The following is a 19858-nucleotide window of genomic DNA, read 5'->3' as shown; positions in this document are numbered from 1 at the left end:
ATGCCCTACACCATACAATCGCCTCCACTGGCCTGCACTTTTGATACCATGCATGATGGATCAAGAGCCTCATGTCCTTGACGCCAAATCCGTACACGACCATCCACAGTGTGGAGTAAATAACGTGATTCATCTGACCAGCACACCTTCTTCCAGTCTTCTAACGTTCAACTTGCATGCTCTTTGCACCAGGCGAGGCTTTTACACCGATGAACTTTGTTTAGGAGAGGATTCTGTAGGGGTTGTCTGCTGGTATAGCCCATACGTGTGTGCATACGATGCATGGTCATGCCAGATATTGTTCTGGGTACTCAACTCTTCAACAGTGCTACGCCTGTTCGAGTCGTCGGACCCGGTGCTCACCTCTAATATCAACCTTTTGCTGACCTTTTCAGTTTTACCATCGGATCGTTGTTTGACCATTTCAGTCCGTACACTTTAACTATGGCGGCTCGAACACCCCACCAGTTCAGTTGTTTGGGAAATCAAAGCACCAGCTCGTTGAGCGCCCACAATCTGTCCTTTATCAAAGTCCGATAAATCTTTCCTTTTACCCATCACGCTTGTAATTTTACTACCTACTGAACCACTGACACCTTATCTATGCTACACAGGTTGATTAACTGCGACTCTTGTACCTCACGTGGTCAACGGGTCACATTCAGTTTTCATAGGGATAGTCATAATTCAGCTATCACTCAGTGTATGTCAAACTGTGTAGCCAGTAAGATGGAAAAAAATGAAATTTATCTTTCACGTTTGGCTAAATTAAATTAATGTGTTAACTGTCTGCTGTTGAATGTCTACCACAATGAAACTAAAAGATTATTAATATTTTAAACAAAAAGTATGAAACCTGCAGTTTTAATAGAGTGACTAAAATTTCCCTTGATTAATTAATACCAATACATTTTGAATTTGTATGGCTAGTCTGAACCCATTTAAATCGAAACAGATATTTTGTTCCCTTGAACTGCAATTAACCAAGTTTTATTTTTTTTCTTGATAAATTACCAATCAGTATTTGTGGGGTGTGAGGGGGAAGAGTTGATGAACTAATTCACGTGAATAGTCCTCCAAGTAATTATTACAAGTGACTTGTTAAGTACACTTAAAAAATAATACTGAAAACTGTTTTGCTTAGAAAAATAAGTTATTCATGAGTTAATGGATATTTCATAACGTGAAGTAAATTAACTATAAGAAAACTGGCCTCAATAATAGAAATACAGCTTATTTGTAATACTGATGCAGTCTAATCATAGTCTCAAAATATGAGCTTGCTACTTTATAAAAAACTAAAAAAGTGTCTTCTTATAATTCAAAACATCCACAAAGTGGAAAAAGAGAGTTTACAATTTCATTGTTATGGCAGTCAACGTAATAGAGTAAAGCTAGTTAAGCTGCTTGGTATGTTTAATATACAAGTCCGCAGTACTAAGTAGAGCTACTTTAATGAATTCACAACTTTAAGCTTGCTGTTCAATAAATTTTTTAAGCCATTATTAATGATTAAATGGTTTACCATATTAAGTTCAAGATGAATTTTAGAAATTTGGCCTACTTACCTGTAATGGGATGGTTCAGGATACCATTCAACACCAGCAGTTTTATAATTTCTGCTTAGTAGCTGTACAAGTGAAGGATAAGGTGCTAAAGCAGGGATAGGAAAGAAGATAGATCGCAATATGGCACTGCCACATAAGCTAGCAATTGACAGTATAAAATATCCATCACAAAGAGCTGGCACATCTGTGGATTAAAAAATAAATATATTTTTTATGACAATTTAATTAAAAAAATATGTATAAGCCATCACATACTCACCCATACTGAAAACTATCAATCTGTAAAACTTTTTACATACAAATCAGATTTGCTGCCAGATTGCACTGGAGTGGCATTCCAAAAAAACCTTCCAAACTAATTTTAATTATTTCTTTAATGTATTAGTATTAGTAATGGCCGCATGGTGCAAGAAAGCCCACGGCTTATGCTGCACCAGCCAAAAAAAAAAAAAAAAAACCAAATAATAATAATTAACACAATATAATAGTGTAGCTTAATTTAATTTATTATGATACTCACCTTTTTATAATCTACATTGATGTTGGAATAAATTGGATGATAATTTTAAATTTAAGTTAGCATGAGTCATATTGTGTCAGTTATAAATGGTACTTTAAGAGATCTACAATTTTCAAATTGTCATAATAATAATTAATAAAAGAAAAGAGAAAAAAACCTATCATCCTATGCGCTTCCCTGACCCGAAGGTACTATCCAGATGACCTTTGAATTTCCCCAAACTGTCAGCCTCTACCACCCATGCAGGCAACTTATTCCAGTAATTTATAACTCACTGGCTAAAATGAAACTTCCTGCAGTCCAATTTCTAAACATTTCCCCCCATAACTTGAATTTATGTCCCCTAGTTCTTAGCATCATTTTTAATCTTGAAAATTTTGTCCTCATTCATTTTACTAATGCCTCTCAGAGCCTTAAACACCTCAATCAAATCTCCTCTAAGGTGTCTAGTTTTCAAACCACATATTCAAAGTCTTTCTTCATAAGGATGCACTTTTGCCGATCTCACCAGACAAGTTACCCGTCTTTGCACCCTTTCAAGAATCTCGATGTCTTTCTTTAGGTGCGGTCTCCATACTTGAACACAGTATTCCAAGTATGGTCTAACAAAAGCCTTATATAATGGGATTATCATGTTCCTATCTCTACTTGCAAAAGTTTGATAGATCAACGATAGGACACCACGGACCCTCCTTGTAACCTGTTTACAATGCTCAGAGAATTTCATGTCTGACCGTATTGTAACAACCAAGTCCCTTTCCTCCAGTACTGGGTTTAGTTGAACTCCACCAAGTGAATAAGTTTTTTTGGGATTACTGTTTCCCAGGTGTAATACCTTACACTTTGTTGGATTAAAGCATAGCTGCCATTTTTCTGACCATTCCTGAAGTCTATCTAGGTCTCTCTGAAGAAGCTCAGCTTGACAGTGATCATTAACTACTCTACCAATTTTAACATCACCTGCAAATTTAGACATCACGCCCTCTATCCTTTCATCGATGTCGTTTATGAAAATTAAAAACAACAGTGGTCCTAATACTGATCCTTGGGGAACCCCACTTCTTACATCAACCCAATCTGAGGAATAGCCATTTATCACAACCCTCTGCCTCCTGCCCTGAAGCCATCCTGCTATCCATCTAAGGATTTTCCCAGTGATTCCAACCTGTTCCAGCTTATAAAGCAACCGCTCGTGTGAGAGTGAGACTGAGTCAAAAGCTTTGCTGAAATCTAAATAAACAATGTCGAAATTATTCCCTAAATCCAGCTCGTGAGTGACCCTTTCGAAATAGCGAACTAGATTTGTTAAACATGATTTTCCCTTTATAAACCCATGCTGAGTATCCTTGAGAATTTCAATTCAATCCAAATGATCCTGAATTACACCCTTGATCATTGCCTCCATGATTTTCCCTACTACTGAAGTCAGACTGACAGGTCGATAATTTCCAACTTCACTTTTAGAGCCACCCTTATGTATGGGAGATACATTTGCACTTTCCCAATACAAGGGAATCTCCCCAGAGTCTAGTGATGCTCGCATAATTAGCCTCGATGGTTCAATGCACTCGCTTGCCGCCTCTCTTAAGATTATCGGGTATATTCCATCAACTCCAGGAGCCTTACTGGTCTGTAGGCTCGAAAGTTTTTTCATTAAATAATCTTGCGAAATTTCAATATCATTAATTACATATTTTTTAACTTCGCTGACACAATTTCCCATTGCCACAAAAGGCTTTTTATTTGTAAATATCGATGCAAAATAACTGTTGAGTTCATCTGCAATGGCAGCTGGTGTATTTATTACTATTCCCTTTCCCTTACGTAAAGGTCCGATCTGGTTTGTCCCGCTCTTCTTGGCATTTATATATGTGAAGAATTCCTTATCTCCCCTCTTTGCTCTGTTTGCTAATGATTTCTCATAAACTGCCTTTGCCTGTCGAACCTTTTCTGTGGCTCTATTACACATCACCTTGTAGCTGTTATAGGCTTCAGTACTTTTTATTGCTCTGTAACCTTTCCATGCCACCTTTTTCTGCTTAAGTAATGTGGCAACTTCATCCAACTTGGAACCCTTCTCATGGAGTATATTTTTTATGGTATATTCGCATTCAAGGCATCTGTGATTAATGTTTTAAAAGCATACCACAGTTCAAATGTATTCATTCTCTGTGCGATATCTACCCAGTTAATAGAGGCCACGTAGCACCTTAAGGCATTGTAATTTCCTTTTCTGAAATTAAAACCCATTCTTTTGCCTTTTACTACTGCTACCTCTCACATCATCATCCACCGTAGAACTCCATGATCACTTCCTCCTATTGTTTGTTTGTTATTTGGTTTTTAGGAGCATTAGCAACTAAGGCCATATTGCTCTGGGAATATGCGGTGGTCATTCCCTGACCTTTCCGCATCCTCTGTATTTGGTGGTCACGGGCTCGAACCCCGGTCTAATCAAGAAGCATGTGCTATGCACTGCTGCTCTTGCCACCTCACTATGGAGGTGCCTCCTGCTATTGGTTCCTCTACTGTCAGCCCTGTTATGTCATCTGATTCATGGGTGATGATGAGGTCTAGGATATTCTTTTCTCTAGTACTTTCCTTGACATGTTGATACAAATAACAGTCATATAGTTGATTTAAAAATTTTGTTCCCCATGTCGAGTTTCCTTCCCATTTACTCAAGTCAATTAGAGGCAAATTTAAATCACCCATAATAAGACATTGACGCTTACTTGCCCATTCCATTTGCATGTAGAGGCTTTCGTCATAATCTTCACAATCACCTGGTTTGTAGATTACTCCTACTTGCATTATACCTTTGTTTCCAACTATCTCACACCATACAGACTCTATACTAGCATGTGAAACCTCTGAATCCGGGAAAGCTATCATCGCACTCAGGCTGCTTCTGATAAGAAGCATTACCCCACCACCCCTTCTATCTATCCTATCCTTCCTAAATACATTATACAAGCCGTATTGAAACTCATCATCCCCAATTTCCGGGTGGCACCACATCTCCGTAAGCCCTATTACGTCTGCATTACTTGTTTTAACCAGCAGTTCGAATTCGCTCATTTTATTGACGACACTTCTAACATTACTATATAAACAATTAAGACTTACTGTTCTTGTATATTTAACAACCCTAACACAACCCTTAAAGTTTTTTAGGCTCTCTCCCCTGGCATTAGCTACCCGCTCACTTGAAACGTTTCTGCCCCCAGAACATCTAGATAATATGTCCAGTTGGGGGTAACAATGTTTTATAACATTTTCCTGTGGCATCACACAATGCTGTGAGAAAATTGCATGTGTTATTATAAAATACAATATGGCATATTTTAAAGTTCCATTGAAATCATATTTTTTGCTTTGTTCTACAATAACTTAATCCTCCCCTCACCCCAATAACATAATGTTGGCTGTCTTATAAACCAGTCCAAACATATATCAGCTAGCAAGTTTTTCTTCCTCATTTATGTTTGTTCTTTGGAACAACCTCTCTTCCTTATAAGTTCTTGAAAATTACAATCTACGATACCTAAGGGTATATCAAGCTTAATGTCGAAGTTTGCAGACGATACAAAGGTAGGCAGGGTTGTCAAGGACACTACTGACACTATGCTGCTGCAATAGGATCTGGAAAGGTTGAGCAGATGGGCTGAGAGGTGGCAAATGAAGTTTAACATTGACAAATGTAAAGTGCTACACATGGGAAACAGCAACCCCAGAGCAATGTATCAACTCTGTGGTACTACACTGACAGTGGTAGAGAATGAAAGGCACCTGGGGGTGGCTGTGCAGGCAGATATGAAGTTCTCTGAGCAGTGCAGACGGGCTGCAAGAGTAGCTCATGGTGTATTGTCAATTATATATAGGAATTTTTCTAGCAGGGATAAGGACGTGATTATTCCCTTGTATAAGGCAATGGTCAGGCCACACCTAGAGTACTGTATACAGGTCTGGAGGCCTCATTTCAAGAAGGATGTAGAGCTTCTGGAACGAGTACAGAGAAGGGCAACAAGATTAGTGAATGGAACAAAGGGGTGCTCTTACGAAGAAAGGCTTAAGTTTTGCAAATTACAGTATCTGGAGACTAGGCACCAGCGAGGCGATCTGATAGAGGTGTATAAAGCCTTGAATGGTTTGAGCATGCTCAATGCTGATGGGATTCTTCCTCTCGCTCAGAATAATCACCTGAGAGGGCATAAATTCAAATTGAGGAAAGACAGATGTAGGATAGATGTGCGGAAATTTGCCTTTAGCCAGTGGGTGGTTGGTTGGTGGAACAGACTTCCATCCCTTGTCGTGGAAGTTGATAGCCTAAATAAGTTTAAGGCTCAGCTGGACAGGTATTTTGAATGAACAGAGGGGTGAAGTGGGAGTGGTTTTTTTTTTTTTTTTTTGGCTGATGCTGCATAAGCTTGCTTTCTTGCATCAAATGCCTCTACTAATGCTAATGCTAAGTCAAATGTGAATACCTTCTGTCTTCTTAATCTTTAACCCACAATCAGTATTAAAATATTGTGTGGGGGTGAGAAGGCTATATCAGTTTATTCATGCTAGATTAACAAAAAAGGAAATTTCTGCATTCCGGGACAATTTCCATTAACAAAAATCCCCAACAGATAAAGTGTAACGTCTAAAGCATCCAAATGTTATTCTACTGGTATCAAGTGTATGCACTATGAAAATACTCTCCACACTGCCTGAATTCACTAATGCCACCACCACCCTGCATTTTTGACACTTGGTGGGATGGGTCCAAGGTCTACACTCTGTTCCTCCCATCAACCAGCATGAAACAGCAGAAACTGGAATCTGTCAGGTCAGCCCAGCCCAGCTAATGTTTTTTCAATCCTCTACTGTCTAGTGTTGGTGTTCCTGAGCCCTCTGTTTTCTTCTGACAGGAGTGGAGCCCACTTTAGCTTGGTTGCCACATCCCTTTCATGACAACGTACGATTAGTTATACCAAAGGCTCCCAAACTTTCTCGGTTCATGGTGCCCTTACTGCCTCAGTATTTTTTTGTGCTCCTAGTGCTCCTAGGCCAAAAGAAATACCTAATAGTTCCATTTATTAAGTAGTTAGGTCCAAACAACTTAATAAGTAATGTTGAAACTGTGAACTACCTTGAGCTAATAGTTTGTGCAGTGTCCGAGAGATAGAGTATCACTGTGTTTCCCTCGAAAATTTAAAATATCCCGTGGCACCCCTGTGAATTTGCTGCGGCACCCCAGTATGTCGCGGTGCACAGTTTGGGAACCACTGAGTTATACAATGTGAAATATCTGTTTGGTGACTACCTTTGCGCTGGGTTGTTATCTTACAGATTGTACCCTTCTGTTATCCTGCACAAGTCTCTTGCATCAACAAGCTCTTTCTCACCAATGATAGCTGTTAGTTGAATGTTATATGATTACTAGACCAATTTTGACACACTGAGATACAGTTGTATGTGTAAACTTCAGCAGGGTTGCAGTTTCTGAGATACTCATACTGGTGCATTTGGCACCAACTACCAAACCATGTTCAAAGAAGTGACCCATTCAGTGTAGACTAAGGATATGATAATTGCAAATTATTTTTTTATTTAGAAGTAGAGGGTAATATTTTAATCAATACTGTAGCAGTTGATAATAGGGTATTGTGTATGATGATACAATAGTGAGAATTCTTTTTTAATGCAAACAACAGTATATGGTTGACAGAGTTCAAATGTATTTGGTTGCATTTCCAGAAAGACAAGTTTGTGCAAATTTGAGAAACTCTGGTTTGCAGTAATCGCACTTGATGGACCAAGAGTTTTCATCCATAATCCTAAATCAAAGCAAGAAGATACTATTTGAAAGCACACAAGTGTCTCCTTTTCCCAGGAAAGCAGAGCCAATTAAATCTATTGGGAGCTGATATTAATTTTTTTATTATTATTATTTTTTAATTTACCAGTATACATGTTGTTGTGGAACTGCTGTTGGTGTTCAAATAATATGTGGAAATTCTGAAAAGGCTTTCAGAATTTCCACATATTTTTTCAAGCACATTCAAAATTTCTTCATAATTTCAGAACATGTTTTTCCTGTCATCGTATTATGACAGCATAATATTGCTGTGATCTTAATCCATGCTTGCTTCACCCACATGAAAAAGAGGCCTCCAGAAAAGAAATCTAAATGAGATATGGAGGCGTATGAAGCTTCATGTGTAGAATGAGGGACAATTCAAGAAACATCCTGCAGAAAGTTGAAAATATCCTGAAAATAATACCACTGAGATGATTAAAGAGGTTTAGGTTGCTTAGCAGTAAATATATAAAAGGAGCATACTCACTTTGTATTTCCCCTTCAGCTGGAGATTTCCAATGGTCTCCACAAAATGAAGGAAAATGAAGCCATTCCTTGAGTAGTTGCTTGTTACTATTTGTATATTTTCGAATTAGGGTGTAAGAATGAACATCAGGAAGGCCTAAGTGTAGAGAGGTATTTTGTAATAAATGGTAAAACCTGACATCTAGATAAAGGAGATAACATTTTTTTTTCCCAGAAGTATAAATCCATCCAGTGGGTGAACCCTGACCTTCCTCACTCAAAGAACCAGATCGATCGACATATTGTATCTGCACTATGTTCCCAACTACTGCTATACTACGCGTTTCCCTGTAGGACAGCAACATTAGTTCCTCTTTCCATTTTGCACTAGGAACTAACTAAATAAAATAAAGATTTTTATTAAAATATGGTCTAACATATTCTAATCAAAACACTATATAATTTAATGTAATATAAAGTTCAGTTTTGTCATACCTCAAGTGGTTGTAAAAGCAGTACATCACATATATTTAGGAGGGCATAATTTCCCCCTGCAAAGTTTTCCATGTAAAGTAATCCATTCCATGCAAAGTATTTCATGGTCATATTCCTATATATGATAAGTTTTTTATTTCCACGGTTCAATTTGATTTCTAGCAGTTCTTCTACTCAACATTCTTTTTCTCTCATAAGAATGCAGCATATGATATGAATATAAGACTGCAGATTTATATTAAAACTAAAATAATAAAAATAATGTGATAATCAAGTATTCTATAAAGAATAAGGAAAGTTAAATCGACATATTTTTTATAACATTTAGCATTAGCAGAGGCATATGATGCAAGAAAGTAAGCTTATATAGCAGCAGCCATAAAAAAACACCGATTTCACACATCCATTTCCTCTAAAGGAAATGTTTGTCCAGTTCCTCCTTGAAATTATGTAAGCTATCAACTTCCACAACAGCAGATGAAAGTTTGTTCCAGAAATTAACTACTGGCTGGCTAAAGGAAAATTTCCACACATCTTTTCTACAACTGTCTTTCCTCAATTTGAATTTATGTCCCCTCTGGTGAATAATCTATGCAAGAGGAAGAATCCCATTACCAATGATGCTTGCTCAAACCATTCAAGGCCTTATACACCCCAAATAGTTCACCTCGAATGTGCCTAGTCTCCAGAAGCTGCAATTTTCAGAATTTAAGATTATCTTGGTTACAGCAACCCTTTATTCCATTCACTAATCTCATTGCCCTTCTCTGTACTCGTTCCAAGAACTCTACATCCTTCCTAAAATAAAGCTCCAGCCCCATATGCAGTACTCAAGATGTGGCCTGACTATTGCCTTATACAAGGGAACAATTACCTCCTCATACCCGCTAGCAAAATTCCTGTACATCATTGACAAGACACCATGAGCTACTCTTGCAGCATGTCTGCACTGCTCAGAAAACTTCATATCTGACTGCACAATTACCCCAGATCCTTTTTATTCTCCACTACCCTGAGTGTAATATCATACAGTTGGTATGTTACTTTGGGTTACTGCTACCAATATGCAGTACTTTGCATTTGTTTTGTCAATGTTAAACTTCAGTTGCCACTTCTCAGCTCATCTGCCTTTTCCAGATCCTGTTGCAGTAGCATACTGTCATTAACAACCCTACCAACCTTCGTTATTGTCTACAAACTTGGACAAAGTCTGATATACCTTCATCAATATCATTGATAAATACAGAAAACAGCAAAGGGCCCAACGCCGAACTATGGAGACTCCACTAATAACATTAGTCCACGAAGAGCAGATTCCATTGATTACCACTCTGTCTTTTTCAACTCAACCATCCCTTTATCCATAGCAGCATCTTGCCCTTAACCCAGTCCAAGTCCACCCTGGTTTTTTTCTAATTTTTAACCCTAACTTGAAAGTTGTCCCCCCTGAAGAAAACTAATAATTTCCATAATTTCTACTCAATTTACAAAATTGAAACTCTCAATATACATAAACAGAAGTATATTCTTTGATTTCCTACCTTTAGCGCTCAGCAAAAACTATTAATTCACTCTAAAACAGCAAAAATGTACAATCACATTTCAATTTATTAAATTTTGATGTTGGCAAAACAAGATCCAAGCTTTGAACATGAAACGTGTTACATCATTAGTTCAAAAATTTGCACCTCAGCTCGGCACCTCTGGCTAAAACGAATCAAGACATGCGGAGAGATAACTGACTGGTGAAGCTTACGTCATTAGCATTACCAAGGTGATCCAAGGAGAAAATAAAACTGTAAACAACTTTCGTGGAAAACAAATAGTTGAGCATCATTACTTGCAAACACTATTTTGTATGGCTCTCTCACAACAGTTTGCTTTACTGCTTTTCGTAATTGTTGTACGAAAGAATTGCAACGAATTGGTTTTGAAAAACTAAAATATCGCATTTCCTTTCTTCAATATGTATTGTATCTACTAACAAAAAATCAAGGAAATTCATCAATTGGAAGCCATACTGGAAACGGAAGGAAAACAAAAGAAAAAAAAAAACTGTCGTAAAACTGATCACTACAATGCGCATTTCATAAAAAAAAAAAAAAAGTTCGCTTTATTGTAATTGTTTCTAGAGGACTAAATCGGAACAGCAGTTTCATGGATGTATATTTGATCTTCTTACGAACTTTCAAGAAAATATTTCTATTCATAGCTGCATTATAAACTTCAAAAACTTATGTCGAAGGAACTTCACATGCATCTCACCAGGTGTACAAACAAAAAAAAAATGCGCTGCTAGTAACAGATTGTGAGAACAATTCATTACTCTTAGTGAGGGATTGGGAAATTGTAAGTAATTGTTATTCAATACTTCAATATTTCCTTGATATGCATTTGATACCATCAGATATGCATTTGATACCATCAAAAAATTTCAAGAGAAAAATTGAATTTTCATTATCATACAATGCCCGAAAAATTCACTATAAAATGTCATGTGTTTCAATGCTTGAATTCCATTCTGAACTGCAACTTAATAAAGTCACTTCTTTTGCACTGACAGAGTAGCCATTCACTGAATGAAGAAAAACAGGGTTCATTTTCATGAAATTTCCAATTCCCTTCTTTCACTTGAGGGGAAAAAACTCCTTAGGGGAGGGAGTCCACCTTTTCTAGTCCTGACCCCAGAGAGAGAGAGATAAAAAATACCCTTTTGGTGGAGAGAAGGCCAAGAGATTGTCAAAGGTCCAGAGAACTAACTTTCATTTATTTTATTTATTATTATTATTATTTATTTATTTTATTTTATTATTTTTTTTATTTATTTTTTCTTGTGTTGTTCTAGCAATCCATCCTGGATTGGGGCTTTCCTGGGCCGGGATAGTTTTCTCCTTCCCTCTCTTCATCTTATACAAGTTTTTCTTTCCTCCCTGGGATACTCGTTCCCCAGGGAGGAGGGCGTGCAGATAGTAGGGGAGCCCTTGCCCTCCTGCTAGGGACGAGCACCTGGAGGCAGTCATCCAGGTGATCAGTGCTTCCAGGTAGCCAAAATGCCAAAACACAACATCACAATACAGAACACACACACAAGCTCACAAACACAGTTTTTCTTTCCTGTCACTTTCTCCCATGCAGGATGAAAACCTTTTTTCTCTCTTGCCTTCCTTTTCATGTCTTCATCCAACATGGGATATTCCTATGCGGGAATGTTTTTTTTTCTTTCTTTTTTGTTTTTCCCAACACACACTGGCCTTACCGGCTTACCTTGACAGTGCATAAAAACTGAACAGAGCAAAGAGGCGGAAATGAACTTTTGTTCTAAGAGCCGCCAATACAAAAACACACACAAAAAAAAAAAAAAAAAAAAAAAATAGCATTGCAGCTCTAAGTCAGCTTTATGCTGAAACTGCAATTGTTTTAGAGAACAATATTTTGCATTTTTACTTTCTAACATTATTTTGCTTTATAGCTCTGTTACAATATTTTGCTTCATTTCTTTACATTATTGCTGTAGCCAACGATATCGGTGTGCACGACGTCGCATCACAGATGCTGAAGTTCTAATTAGTCAGTTCATCCTAGGATGCGGAAGTTCTAATTAGTCAGTTCATCCTAGGATGCGGAAGTACTATTTAGTCCGATTTTGGTCTGGTGCTCATTTGAGAAAAAATTCAGAATAATTCCTCTGGAAATATTAGCTTGTGAACTGCATTAGAAATTTCAAACATCTCTGTATTGCTTATCCTTGAATGCTTATCCTTCGAGTGACCGCATGTTTTCGCCTTGTACAGATGTTTTATTGTGGACACTTCTTTCCAGTCAGTAAAATCATTAATAGTCATCCTTTATTATACCTATAAAGTAATTCGTTATGTTGGTGGAAACCGTTTTTGCTCCTAATTGATGTAGCACTTTTGAATTTCGCAAAATGGATTATTTGAACACAACATACATTAGAAGGTTGGTAAAAGAGTTGATAATTGGTGGGCAGCATTCCGACAAACAAATTTTCTGTTTATATTCCACATGACCACACGGTCAGAGATCCCGAAATAGAGAGAGAGAAAATACAAGAAACAGCACAGCATTTAGCAGTCACCGACTCATCTGCCAAAAACCACAGTAAAACAAGAAAAGTGATGGGGAGTAAGTCTATTTTTCAGCGGGGTTTATCTGTTTATTGCAGCTTGAACAGCTTTATGACCGTGGATAGTGAATTTATTTGGCTTCTGAATTAAAACTGAATTTCTCCCTTTGCAATGACATCAAAGCGTAACAAGCAAATATCTTTTAACAATACTTTTTGAGCAGCCATTAGTCGCGATCTGTTAGCTTTGTATTGTTAGAAAATATTGCAGTTTTGTGAACAATACACATTTCAAGAAACAATCCGTTATTCGTAGCGGATGATTTTTTTCTTTTCTTTCCTTTGATGCACCAGTTTTCGAAATTTATAACACAGCTACAAATAGAAATATTTTCTTGAAATTTCGTTAGAAGATCAAACCCAAGATACTGCTGTTCCAATTTTGTTTCCTCAAAACAATTATAATAAAGCAAACTTTTTTTTTTTTTTTTTATCAAATGCGCATTGCAGTGTTATCAGTTTTACACCCGTTTTTCCCATTTCTAAAAGATGAATTTTCCTGATTTTCTGTTAGTAGATGCAATACACGTTGAAGAAAGGAAATATGATCTTTTCGCCTTAAAAATAGTTGTTGCTACTGTTTCACTTTATTGCTTCTAATGTCAATAACAGTAGCTCGTGGTATCTTATTTTCGTTCCTTCCCTTCCCTTCTCGACGTAGCTGTACGTGCGATGGTGTGACATAATGAATGGCTTCTTTTTCACACTTCGCTCTGTAAACAGAAACTCCTGCTCCAAAACAAACAAATCAAGTATCGGGTTTCATAAGCCATAGAAGGTTTTGAAAATTGAAGTGGGAAAATTCAAGAAAACAGTTCTGGTTCCAACTATAGCGAGTTTCAGCTCTGAAATTAGAGTAAAAATTATAGAATTAACTAGCTGAACCCAGTTGGGGTTGGAACGTACCCCAGCAGATGGGAATATGGTTAATGTCACACTGTTTCAATTTGTAGTAGTTTTTCCATGTGCAACAGTATAAAAAGCTTTCCTAAAATTCAAGTATATGATATCAAAATTATTTTTTGTATTCAGTTCCTTTGTGAACACATCATAGTATCCAATAAAATTTGTCACCCAAGACTTCCATTTAACAAACCCACGTTGTGTCTGAAATATAACTGAAGTCTTGTCCAAATGATCCTGCAGTGGTTCAGTAACCAGTGGCTTCATTATTTTTCCTGGAACAGAAGTTAAACTAACAAGTCTGTAATTACTCGTGTTATCCTTCGTTGAATTGGGAACACATTTGCACATCCATGGAGACTCTCCTGAGTCTAAGGAAGTTTTCAGCAATTTGCCTTCGAATATAGCCAGGTATCCAATGGCATTTACAAAACCTTTTATAAACTGCAGGTGATCTACTCCGCCCGGGATATGAAATGCACCCCCATATCATTTGGCTGGTAGGGAATTTCACTGTAGACACCATACAGTCTGGATGGTATTCTTCATCACATCTATTGCAAATCATTTGTCTCCCACCAGAGCTATGCAGGTTGAATTTCTTCTCATCCGAGAAAATAACTGACTTCCACTGCTTGGGGGTCCAATTGACATGCCCCTTACACCAAATTAATCGGGCCTTTTCCATTTTTTTGTGTGAGAGGGGCTTCTTCTTAGGACAACGGGCTACAAGTCCATTTTTGAAGAGGCATCTTCTGACTGTTACTGCACTTGCTACCACTCTGTATGTTCTTCCCATTCTCTTTTCAGCTCAGATGAAGAAGCTTTATGGTTTTTAAGACATAATCCCTTCAAAATGCAGTCCTGTTTTGGCATAGAGACTCATTTGCATCCGGTTTGTTTTTTCCTATCAGCAGAACTGGTATTCTTGAGTTTGGAAAGAAATCTATTCAATGATTACAAGACATTCTATAAGCAATATGACAGTAAGAACATCCTTCCTCACGTAAAGCAACAATAGAACTCTTTCTTCGTGGTGTTAACTGCATGTAACTCTCCATCCTGACACAAGCAAAGAATGACTGCAACTCTTGCAGAGCATGCTTATATAGTTGAAACTAACAGCTGATGCAATATTACATCATCACCTACGCATGTCAATCTTATCTGATGCAATTTGTAAGAAATATTGCCATATACTTATGTTATTTGGAAGACAATTACAATTTTAAGGGGTGGTGGACTTTCTTTGAACACCAGTGTATATATGTACAGTAATACCCCGAAGTAACGCGATAGGTGGGTCCGATGAAAATCGCTTAAGTCGAATTTGTGTAAGTCGGGGTACAACTTTGCATATAAATACATATAAATTTTGTTTAATTGGGACAAAGGACTAACAAAAACACTAGTTTAAAAGAAAAATATTTAATAAAATTGCAGTTATTTATACATATTAATACAAATTATGTATTAAAAAAATAAATGAGTTACGTAAAAAAGTTATTTCGATGTTGATGGCTTCATAAAATCTAACAAATTTGTCTGACGACACAGCGCCTTCTTTTTTTCACGCAGAATTTCTTTGTAGCAAGCTAATAATTTTTTATTCCTTGCTTTGTAGCTATAATGCGTTCTTCGTTGGAGTCTATGTTTTCTAAAATTTTTAAGCCCTTTTCAATTGAGCTGAGCCTGTCAAGCTTGCAATTGTCATGTGCTTTTCTGGTGGAGCTGGGTCTGAAGTGTCGGATAATTCAGTGACGTTTTGCTCACGCATCTCTATGAGCTCATTCATTGTCAGCTCCTCACTATGTGAACCCAACAGCTCGTTGACATCATCTCCATTGACTTCCAAATCTAATTGCTTGGCAAGATTAACAACTTCTTCTATCATATGAGCAACATGATCAGTTTCTGGTGTTGTTTTTGTCTCGTTTTTGAAAAAAAATGGACAAAGTTTCTCCCAGACACCATTAAATGTTTTTTTTTTGTGAATTTCATCCCAAGATTCTTCAATGATTCTTACAGCATCTAAAACATTGAATTGTTTCCAAAAGTCTTTAACAGATATTCACTATTTTGTTTCATAGCTTCATTCAGACGTGCAAACGAACGCCTCGTGTAGTAGGCCTTGAATGTTTTGATGCCTCCCTGGTCTCGGTTGAAGCAAGCTGGTTGTGTTTGGAGGCAAAAACACAACTTTCACATGTCGGCCGAAATTAATTAGGGTGGCAGGAGGGTGACTGGGTGCATTGGGTTGCCGGGTGACCTGGGTTGCCGGTGCGGACGTGCCTTTCTGCTGCTCTTGGAACAGAGAAGTTTTTTTCTGATTTATTTTCTGCTTTATTAGTTTAAATTGATATATTAACTTATTTTCTAGAGTAGCTTTATATTCCTATTACGGTACTTAAGTTTAAAGTAACTTAGATAGAGATTTTGTAGGTATTACTTAGTATCGGAAAGGGTATCAAATACACGTGTTTACCGTTCGTAAATATCCGCCATTGTTACGGGAAAATTAATCAGTAAAATCTATTAATCTTGTCGAACTTCATTGGCAATTAAATTGTACTTTTAACTATACATATAACCACTTAGGTTACGTAACATAAACAATTAGTAAAAATAAATAATTAATACATAACTTGATACGGAAGTTATATAAAGGGATTTCGTAGATAACACTCGTTACTGAAACATAAATATAGCGTTACAACTGTGTTTGGATACAAGCTTAGGATTTAATTTTGTACAGAAATTGAAATTTTATTGAAAGTAAATCTAAATCATGACTCAAACCAGAGCAGCAAAGCAAAAGGCTCAAGCTAATGGGAATGCTGTGGCCCAGGGGAGAACTGAGGGGGGCAGTTGTCCTCTGAACCACAGCCTTTTAAGATGCACTATTTGCTTGATGTTTGCGGAGCAGTCAAGTATGGGACATGATACTGCCATGGGGGATGTCTTTGTATGTGTGCGATGCAAGGAGTGTAAGGAGATCAGGCGACAACTCAGCGTTGTTATGGGCCTATATGAGAGCTTGAAGGACAGGGTGGATGCCCTCGAAGGATTACAAGTGAGGGGCCCATCAAGCTCTCAGCTGTCCACACCAATGCCAGAGCTTGCACTTGGTCATCGCGCAACACAGCGGCAACCCGCAAGGCAGAATGCGCTGGCCCCAAAGGAACTAGTAGTTGTTGGTGACTCTATTGTCAGGGAAACAGGAAACATGCTTTGTAAAAAGGATAGGTGGAACAGGACTAGGGTATGTCTGCCAGGGGCAAAAGTTGATGACGTTGTAGAGCGGATATCATCTTTTAAGGGCACAAAAGGTGATATAGTTGTACACGTTGGCACTAATAATATTAAGAGTAGGAGACCGGCGGAATTACTTGACAAGTACAGGACACTGATGAAAAAAAGCCGTGAATTAGGGTTGAAATTGAAAGTGTCTGCAATTCTGCCCAGACACGATAGGAGGGAGTATATGATGAGAGCCCTGTCAATCAATTCAGCCCTGGAAACATTGTGCAGGGCTCAAGGGGTAGAATTTTTTTCAACCTGGTCTGTACTTGTTAACAGAAGAGACTACTTCTACAGGGATGGGATACACTTAAATAGAAAGGGTGCAAGAATGTTTGCTGATGCTATCGAGGCAGTGTTAGGTGGGTCGGAAAACTGCTAGATTGGGGGGATACAAGGAATAATAGCTTAACAGTAGCCACTGGCAGAAGCGAAAGTGATTCTTGCACTGCTTCTATTGGAATGAGCCGCAGCCTGGAAAATAAGATGCAGGATATTTCAGAGACTGCTGGGAATCATTGGGGTACAAGTAAACACATGGGTTGTGTTAGGGTAGCTAAGAAAAAGAACAGGTGCATGTATACTTGCGTGTACACCAATGCTAGGTGTTTAGTAAATAAATTTGATGAATTTGAGGTATTGCTCAAAACATCAAAGGCAGATATTGTTGGGATTTCAGAGATGTGGTGTCACACAGATATAAGGAATGCAGAACTGGAATTTGGGGAGTACAATGTCTACAGAAAAGATAGACAGGATAGGAAGGGAGGAGGGGTTATGCTATTAGTTAAAAAACACATAAAATCCAAGGGAGTGAAGCCAGTCGACATCGCTGGACAGTGCAGTGTCGAGTCAGTTTGGTGTGCCATAAGCATTGGGAGATCAAAATTGAGAGTAGGAGTGTGCTATAGGCCTAATGACTCTGATGAGTATAATAAGAAACTGTTCGGAGAAATAGAGTGGGCCAGAAAATCAGAGAGTCTTATATTGGGGGATTTTAATTTCCCAGATATTGACTGGAATTTGGGGGCTGGTCACTCACACAGTAGCAAGGCTTTTGTGGATTTATTGGATGATTGTTTTCTACATCAGCATGTTCGGGAAGCAACTAGAGGGAGTAATACTCTTGATTTGATTATCAGTAGTGATTCTTCATGCATTAAGAATCTGCAGATAAATGAACCACTAGGTGGAAGTGATCACAGTGTTCTGAAGCGGGAGTTACTCAAAGAGGTAACTACCATTAGGGGTAAAGGGAAGGGGTATTGCTTTCGTAAAGGAGACTACAATGGACTGAGACAGTATTTAAATTCTATACAGTGGGATCAACTGATGATATTGCCAACAGCAAATTCAAAATGGGAAGCATTCAAAGAACTTATCTTGGAAGCTACTAGGCTTTACATACCAACTAAGAAATATTATTCAAGGTTTAGGCCTAAATGGATGTCAGATGAACTAATGAGGCATATGGCAGAGAAGAAAAATGCATGGGATACATACAAATTAACACGTGACACAGACGCTTATGATAGATACAAGTTGATCTGTAACCAAGTTACAAAGGAGGTTAGGCAGGCGAAGGCAGATTACGAGAGATCCTTGGCAAGGGATGCGAAGAAAAACAGCAAAGAGTTCTTTACTTATGTAAACTCTAGAAGGAAGGGGATGAATCAGATTGGTCCACTTGATATCGATGGGTCAACTGTTGATGACCCTGCTCAGGTAGCTAACAAACTAAATGAATATTTTGCATCGACATTCACACATGAGGAGTTATTCAGCGAGTGGAATGCCAAAGGTGTATTCAACTCTAGCAGTAAGCTAGAGAATCTTGTAATAACTGAGAGCAAAGTGGAGGAGAAATTGTTGAAGATAAACACAAGAAAGGCACCTAGGGTGGATGGGATCTATCCAGTTATATTAAAGGAGGCAGCAAAGGAAGTAAGCAAACCCTTAGCCATAATTATGAGAGCTTCCTTGGACTCAGGGGAGGTACCCATGGACTGGAGATGTGCAAATGTGACCCCAATTCACAAAGGAGGATCAAAGGCTGACACAAGTAATTATAGACCTGTGAGTTTAACTTCTGTTCCCGGAAAATTAATGGAGGCACTGGTGAAAGAAGCACTGCAGGATCATCTAGACAAGACTTCAGTTATAGCTAGGACACAGCATGGTTTTGTTAAGGGGAAGTCTGCCTGACCAACTTCATTGGATACTATGATGCAGTCACAAAAGAACTGGATGCAGGGAATAACTTTGATATTATATACTTGGATCTTAGAAAGGCTTTTGATACTGTTGCACATGGAAGACTGCTGCACAAATTGGAACAGTGTGGCATTGGAGGCAAATTGCTGCTATGGATAAAGGGGTGGTTGAGGGGGAGAAGACAGAGAGTGGTAATCAATGGACACTGCTCATCGTGGACTAATGTTATTAGTGGAGTCCCTCAGGGCTCAGTGTTGTTTTCTGTATTTATAAATGATATTGATGATGGTATATCAGGCTTAATGTCCAAGTTTGCAGACGATACGAAGGTTGGCAGGGTTGTCAAGGACACTACTGACACTATGCTGCTGCAACAGGATTTGGAAAGGTTGAGCAGA

General features: G+C 38.0%; 1 protein-coding gene across 1 annotated transcript in view; it reads right to left on the bottom strand.

Moving 5' to 3' along the window:
- Positions 1-19858, bottom strand: part of LOC150090520 (RPA-related protein RADX-like) — a 164763-nt gene that overhangs the window by 12878 nt on the left and 132027 nt on the right. Inside the window, exons 12-13 of the mRNA XM_090378305.1 lie at positions 8424-8799; positions 1569-1752 (exon numbers count right to left, since the gene is read on the bottom strand). Coding sequence (XP_090234431.1) covers positions 1569-1752; positions 8424-8799 — 560 coding nt within the window. The remainder of the gene's footprint in view (positions 1-1568; positions 1753-8423; positions 8800-19858) is intronic.

Source organism: Mastigoproctus giganteus, chromosome 1 (genome assembly GCF_048544385.1).
Source record: "Mastigoproctus giganteus isolate SK-2022 chromosome 1, ASM4854438v1, whole genome shotgun sequence".
NCBI lineage: Eukaryota > Metazoa > Arthropoda > Arachnida > Uropygi > Thelyphonidae > Mastigoproctus > Mastigoproctus giganteus.
The sequence above is the reverse complement of the archived record's forward strand: the minus strand, read 5'-3'. Positions and strand labels throughout refer to the sequence as shown.